The 8055-nt window shown below is 43.4% G+C and overlaps 1 protein-coding gene across 4 annotated transcripts in view; it reads right to left on the bottom strand.

The window, feature by feature from the left end:
* Positions 1-8055, bottom strand: part of RERE (arginine-glutamic acid dipeptide repeats) — a 309682-nt gene that overhangs the window by 168741 nt on the left and 132886 nt on the right. For all 4 annotated transcript variants that reach the window (XM_019511789.1, XM_019511790.1, XM_019511791.1 and 1 more), the window contains one exon: positions 3362-3410. In XM_019511789.1, coding sequence (XP_019367334.1) covers positions 3362-3410 — 49 coding nt within the window. The remainder of the gene's footprint in view (positions 1-3361; positions 3411-8055) is intronic.

The raw sequence follows: 8055 nt of genomic DNA, 5'->3' as shown, positions 1-8055 counted from the left end.
TGTACTCTGTGTTTTAACAGCCCAAATTGACTAAGGCACCAGTGGTGTTCAGTTTTTTTTTTTTTTTTTTTTTTTTTATATAGATTCCCAGTTCTTTTCATTTCCCACAGCCAACAGACCCTGTAACGCACTCAAAGAATGGCATCACAGCCTCTGTATCATAAACATCTAAACCGCCTCTGTCTTTACAGGGTCAGAAGGTCAAACATCAACTGGATCATAAAGTTATTCCAAAAGGCAAATGAGACATACAAGTCTATATGTGAAAAAGGCATGAACATGAAGAATCTTTTGATAATCTTTCAGATCTTGCACCCCAAAGTTACCAACTCATTTTTTAATTTAATATATTGTGAAGCCAAATTATTAATAGTGAGAAAAGTCCTTTGTCAGTTGGTTGGTTTGGTGGTGGAGGGGGTCTACACAAAATGGGCAGGTTACCAGTAGGGCCTGTGCAAGTAGGCAGCTATTCAATCCAGCTTCGGATCCAGCCGCTTCGTATGCCAGCGATGCGATCCGGAGCTCCGAACCAGGTTCCCGCCTCAATCCAGCCAAAACGGCTCCAAAGCTTTGGAGCCGCCTCAGAGATCCGGCCACAGGGTATAATGGGGAATCAATGAAATACTTATAACTTTGTTGGGGTTTTTTTTTGTCTGATTTGGATGAACCTTGCAGGGGTGCTGGCCTCTGCTGAGAGCATGAAACCTGCCAAGTTTCAAGATCGGTGCAGGGGTTCGGGGGGAACTGCACCCCAAATTCTTGAAAGCAAAACTCATGTCACATCTGTGTGTTACACCACCGGGGGGGGGGGTGAAAACTGCAGGGGTGGTGGCCCCTGCTCAGGCCATTAAGCATGCCAAGTTTCAAGGAGATAAGTGCAGGGGTTTGGGGGTAACTTCACCTCAAGCAAGGACTGCAGGGGTAGTAGCCCCTGCTGAGGCCACAAAGCCTGCCAAGTTTCAAGAAGATCAGTGCAGGGGTTTGGGGGAAACTGCACCTCAAGCTGCTAACAGGCAAAACTTGTGACATGGGTAACACTGTGTGTGTTAAGGCGCAGCAGGATGAAAGCTGCAGGGATGGTGGCCCCTGCTCCAGCCACGACGCCTGCCAGCTGTCAAGAAGATCAGTGCAGGGCTTCTGGGTCCTGAGGCCCTGCACCTCTAGCTGCTGACAGGCAAAACTCGTGACGACTGACTCTAGCTGCTGACAGGCAAAACTCGTGACAACTGACAAAACTCCTGCCTTAACACACAGTGTCACCCATGTCATGAGTTTTGCCTTTCAGCAGCCAGAGGTGCAGTGCCCCAGAAACCAGACTCCCCCTGCACCTACCTCCTTGACAGCTGGCAGGCTTTGGGGCCTCCACAGGGGCCACCACCCCTCCAGTTTTCACCCCCCTGTGTTGTAGCACATAGATGTGACATGAGTTTTGCTTTCAAGAATTTGGGGTGCAGTTCCGCCCAAACCCCTGCACCAATCTTCTTGAAACTTGGCAGGCTTCATGCTCTCAGCAGAGGCTACCACCCTTGCAAGTTTCATCCAAATCAGACAAAAAAACAACACAGTTATAGATAGTTCATTGATTCCCTATTATGCTGAATGGCCGGATCTCCGAGGTGGCTCCAAAGCTTTTCCAAAGCAGCTGGGAAGCTCTGAACTGCTTCGGAAAGTCTAACGAAGCCAGTGCTTCGATCCAGACATGCTGCTTCGAACGCCGAAGTGTTCAAAGCTTCTCCAGATCTGAAGCCTGACACAGCCCTAGTTAGCAGTACTACAACAGCTTGAGTGGGTTACACCAATAAACTTATTGCAAGGTTAAAATCTGCACCTCAAAGAGAGGATTTTGTCCAATACCCACTACGACAATAAGAAGAGGTCAAACAAAATGTTTTAGTGAGACTATATGCACATGCTATCGTTTGCTGAGTTCACGACTGGTCTACAAGAAGGACTCCACTAACCCTTCTAGCCATTATGATGGATTTGGACCTGCTCTTTAATAAGTTATAAATATAGTAAGTTGACTTGTTTATTTAGGGGGTTTGTCTTTGAATATATCGGTTGACTTTAATAGGAAGCTGTCAGAAAAAAATCAACAAGGGGAGGAGAAAAAGAATGGCTCAAACTTAAACTCCCAGGACAGGAGAAGTAGCTTAACGCAGGACATCAGATGATCACTGCCGGGTTTTAAACGGCACTCTCAAGAAGCAGTCAAGACATCAGGGTGAGCCAGGCTCAGAGACTGGCACATATTTAACTGTCTGAAGAAGGCAGGCCTGATAAGGGTGCTATTTTGGGACAGTAAGACTAGTCAAGATAGACATGCGTGTAGACTGCTATTTTAAAATCCTCTTTTCTCTGTGTTCCTTTGATCCTGCTTTTAATATAAACAATATTTCTTTTTTCTGAAGACTGTGTTGTTGCCACATACACTGCAAAGCACAGATACCCAAGGTGAAGAACCACAGGTACCCACTCTCAGCTGGACCCGAAGAAACCGAACCGTTGATGGACAGGGCACAACAGAGTCTAGGGCCTGGTCCAAGGGGCCTAGAACCATCTAATGCCCCTATCAAGGCCAAACTCCTGGGGAGCTACACTTAGAGGGAGGAAAGGTAAAAAGCTAAACTGGAAGTCACAGCACATCAACAGGTGTTCCTGAAAGGACTGTACACAGTATTATAAAAGTATCCTTCACTACAAAAATGCAGTCCTCCCTGCCTAGAAGGACCTTTCCAGATATATGAAGTTAGAGTTCTCTGGCTTTCCATATCTGACCTCTGCATTTGACAAATTGCAATGCATTGTTCTGCCTCTAATGGAGCTTCCATTTATCCACAGTTCCAACTGGCGTACTCTCATGAAAAAGGGAAAGAGACCAAAGGCAAACTTCTTACATAGTAAAGCTAACAACAAGTTGGCGTCTTGGCAATATGATGATGGGAACACTCAGAGAACCAATATGAAACTTTAAGCTTTTGGTAAACCTTGTTTCCTTTTTTAAATGTTTGATTAACGGATGTTACATTCAACTAAATACACTCATTTTTTAATGTGTAACATGCCTTATCAACTGATTTTTCCTCATTTCCAATAGCAGACCAGATTCTATTAGTCCAACTCCATACTGAAAAGTCACATGCGTTGGGAATAGTCATTACAAGAGCAGCACTTACTAGAAAACATCTCCATTGACTGAAGTGAAGGTGACAAAGGATTGTAAAGAACGCTCACCTATGTAACTGTGTTAACTACTTAGAAACATTCACAATTTTAAGTCCATATTCCTTGAACTAATTCAATGGCTTTAACAGGTCACTGGAACATTTAAGCATGTAACACGCAATCAAACCCTTTTTACCTGATGGCTGGGTCCAACTCTGATTTCCCCCTGGGTGCTGTTCAGCCTCCTATCATGAAAGACAAAAAGAACAGCAATCAGTAAGTAAAGGTCACAAGTAACACAGCTTTGCACACACATCCGCTATCCATACAAAAAGCCTGTTGATGTCTGTTTGCAATGCAAACTGAAAAATAGCAAAAATAATGCACCATTAAAGCAAAAAACAGAAGACACATTCTTCAGCAGGGCGGGACATGTTGCAAATGGCAAAAGCCAATGAGGACGCATCTGGAATTTTTGGTCAAGCAGCAACCACATTAGCAAGTCTCTAACAGGATCATTTCTTTGTGCCACCTATCCAGGCAGCAGTGAAAGAAGGGTGATAGATGATGGTCAGTCAACCTGCCTACCTCCAATTTGTGGCGCTCAAATCCCAAGCATCCCCGTCCCAGGGCTTACCAGCTGCAAACAACAAACTTCCAGTGAATCCTGGACTGCCCTTAATCAGTCTATAAGCATCAGAGATTTATGCTCTAAAGAGCAACATACTGATTGCACCATTGCTGTTAACAGCCTAAGTGTCAACATCATATGCTTTAGAAGAAAACGCCTACTCTCTCTCTCTATCCTCTTATGGAAGCATTATGCTCTTATGGAAGTGGCTCAGGAATGAAAAAAGTTTACTTTATTTTGACAGCACGGAGATGATTTCTTTATTCACTTCTGGAAGCAACCAAGAAAGTTGCATCTGCATCCTCACCTCTCCCCTCTCTTCTTTGATGGTTATATCAGAAATGTGTCTTAAAAAGGACAGATGCACCAAAACTGAGAATCTGCATTACTGGCAAAACCCCACCTTTTAGGGTCTTGTTTGGCAAAACTATTCTAACACATGCAGCTCAATTTTGAGGGAAGCTAAGCTCCCCAGAACTGCCACTAATTTTGCTTGGTGTCTCAGGTGTTCAGCCTTCTGAAAAATTATGTCTGTAGTCTACTCAATAAAGGTTCCTGCTTACAGATGTACCTTTGGGATCCGAATGCAGCCAAAGCTAGGAAGGTTGCATTGCGCTGCAGGACCCCTAGAGAGGCATTAAGGAGTACAGCAAAGTTCAGAGAGATTTAAATGTCCCAAGGGCTGAAGTTCTGCAAGGTCTCACTTATTGTTTTAAGAACAGTATGTTACTTATGTGCTGCATTAATTCATATATCTTCATGTATATACTGTGAATATACACCATGAGAAAACACAGCAGTCCCTGTGGTCTTCCCACAAACTATACCCATCGTTATTTAAATGCAGGTATACGCACTTTTGAGCGAACTATTTCAGTAGTTGCAAGATATTAAAACAAATGCTAAACTCACTGGCAAGCAAAATGGAAGCGCTTAACCTGAATCATCTGCCAAAAGTAAGAGCAACCCATTTGGATGGACTTTTATTGTCTAGCTATCGTAGGGAACCATACCGGTACATGAGGTCAGTTACTACTCCTGTGTTTTCCAATGGCCTCTTTAGGCAAAATGGGGTAAATTAAACTTTCTTCAAATACTATAAATGAAAACCCAGACAGTAGATTTTAACCCTGTATTAGAACACAGATATCCAGATCAAACAGACTAGCATCATCAGAAGTCACAAAGGCCATTAAGAATCAAAGGCATTTTTGAGGTGGCCACGTGCGCTTTTAGAGCAACTCCCATGCCAGTATCTCAAAGTACTTCAGAGATTAACACGTTGAACCTCAGTGTCTTGGTAAGACAGGGAAGCTTACATGTCTCTCTTTTGTATACGTTGGAAAACGTGGCAATAGAGTGAAGAGCCTAAGAGAACAAAGCCACCACATATGGTGGCTACTCTCAGATCCAGGTCCCATGTTTTAACATCATTAGAGAATGCTTCCTTCTCTACAGTCCACAAATACATACCAAAAAAGTGTGTCAAAACTCCCCCCCCCAAACCACTGGAATCCAAATGGAAGCAAGTAAACGTCAAAAATGTATTTCCCCTTTTCAAAGGCATCTCTTCAGGATATGCATGGTATATATTTGCAGAACTACAGCTTTAATATAGGACATGCGCATTTTCAAATTCATTCGTTTCATGGCTTCAGAATAAGCTACCTATCATCTAAAATGAGATTTTTTTTAAAGCAATTCCCTAATTAATTGGATGTACATTTTTATTTGCTGTTAAGATGCTATTTCCTGCTGCAATTAAAAAAAAAATCAACCTAAAAAATGATTTGAGAAGAAGGATTTATAATGGGAAAACAGGCATTCCCACTTCCTTCGTCGAATCCATTATAAAACTGCATTTGTGTCTGAGGGTCAGATTCACTCAGACTCCCGACTTGCTGAGGTATTGTCTGCCAGGTGGGGTGCCCCAGACCAAAAGCAAGAAACATGAACAGATTTTTGTATTTAAACAAGAAAAAAGGAACCAATATTCTCTCAGAGAGACAGAATAAGGGCTGCTCTGCCTAATCTTTCTTCCATCCTGCGCCTGTATTCCCACAGCTCGGTACAGTGAGAAAAACAAGCTGCTAAATCCACTCTTTTATTCCAAAGCACCTTTCTGCACTATGGCTCAGTGCCCAGAAAGAGGTCTAGCAAGAGGGACTCAATGGGGTCTTAAAAGAGCACTGTAAAAGAGCCTCAGCTGCAGCCTTGGCCATGCTCTCGCTCGGCCTATCTGCTCCAATCAGCACAAGGGTCTTAGCTTCTCAGCTCATTCTGCAAGGTGCACACACCACTCTGCATATCGCTCCTGCACAATGGGGTCAAGCTGCTGTTGCACGTATCAGAACTGAATAAATGCTCCGAGTATCAGGCACTAAAGAGCTGGAAAATTTGCTAAGCTGTTCTGGGGGCATCGGTTTCTCCTTGTCAAAAATACACAGATCCCTTTCTGCATCTGAAAAATGTCTGTTCTGAGCCAGGTCTCAGGGTGATAAGCAGAACTGAAGCTTAAAGAGAAAAGGAACTGCATCCCCAGAGCAGCTACTAAAACAGGGGAAGGGGCAGTGGCTGCTCGCTGCTGGAGACCTGAGTGCAAGTGCTCAGTGGAGAACGCACAATTTGCTTTTATCACATTGCAAAAGTAATCACAGAGTCCAACAGGATTAGCAAGATTTGCTGAAGAAACCCAGAACTGAAATGGAATTGCAAGTTTCAATGGGACAAAATTTAGGATGTCTGACTGCAGCAAAAGCTGTGTCATAAGTGTACATACACGCATGTGCACGCACACACGCTCCCCACCGTGCTCCAGACTGACACTGCTTTCATGGCCTACAACCAGTTTCACAAACCCATTTTTCCACACTGTTAAAACAAAAACTAGTTAAGCAAAACTGCTAACGTGGATATGAATCTACAGATAACTTCCAAACAAGCCAAAGGCCCTGGGGAAAAACCCAGTAATATTTTAACCTTGCATTCATTCTAAAAGAAATGTAGCAATGCAATTCTTCTCTAATTGCCCATTTCCTTCATTGGCTTTACGCTGACAGTACATAATAAAACGTTTCATATAAAAGTCTTGGGATGTTATATGTTCCAGCATTCTAGAAATAATTGCTAACATACACCAAATCCAAAACTTTGCTCCCACTTTCCTAAGTGCATTCATATGGCGCTGGGGAGGGGGGAGCCAGCATGGCCATCCAACCACTGTTATTCACATCTCTCTCTATATGCAGTCTCTTCCTGTATTTTCTTGCTACTTGTTTGTCATTCCTCTACCAGTTTCCTCAGTAGATACCATGTGCCCCAACGGTATGTGGGGAAACGGAAGAGCCATTTTTCTTCCTGAAGGGGCAAAGGTGGGATGGGGGCAAGGGGAGAAATTAACTGCCATGCCACCTATTTCGTTGGAAGGGCAGAGAGCTCTTTCTGATGGCACTGTACAGTAAAAGCGGGGCGCAGCTGACTTCCCTGCAGCAATGCACAGATCCACTGGATGCTTTTTAGCCAATTTCCACCGCCCCAGGAAAGGTTTTGCAAATGGAAAGAAAATTCTTGCAATGGAAACTAAAATGTATCATAAACTTTGAAGCCAAATTATATTGGTGGAGAGCAATTACAATAATAATGGAAAGGCGCTCTCTGTTTATTCCATAGAAAAGGGGGGGGGGGAGAACAGGACCCAACACTGTATATGAAATCTGACACAAAAGAAACTGTTGTAACAAAGCAGTATCCATAGCAACAACAACTTAATATTTCAGTCCTCTTCAGCTGCAGTGGATTAAATATAATGACAAGATGTTCCCTTTGAAAAGTAACCTGTTGCCATGGCAACATTGTATTCTATGAAGTAAACAGGGGCTGGACAGAAAGGAGATGGAAGCCTGCGACTGAATATCAAAAAGGCAGAAGTATCCGTAGCAGAGCAGGGCAAAGCACTGGCATTCTCTAATCCAGGAGAGGCTTGTTCTGAACAGCTCAGAAAGAAGAGATGGGATGTTTGCTTGAATAACGCATTGTTCTTGCCATTTTAAGACACCAGGAGGGCTGGAGGATTCAAACCCAAGGGGTGCCACTGAATGAAAGAAGTTCAAAGGTACAAGAATGGTGCTAAGCGTTAGTGGACCACTGTTGAAAGGATGGAGAGGAGGGGCAGGGGAATTGATGGTGATCTCAGTTCAGGTCTAACTTTGATCAAAGCAGGAGTTTTAACCCTGTTGGGTTAGTCTTTTTTTTTTTTTTTT

This window comes from Gavialis gangeticus, unplaced genomic scaffold, assembly GCF_001723915.1.
Source record: "Gavialis gangeticus isolate Ggan-Ray unplaced genomic scaffold, GavGan_comp1, whole genome shotgun sequence".
Lineage (NCBI taxonomy): Eukaryota > Metazoa > Chordata > Crocodylia > Gavialidae > Gavialis > Gavialis gangeticus.
Note: the sequence above shows the minus strand (reverse complement) of the source record. Positions and strands in the feature narration are given on the sequence as shown.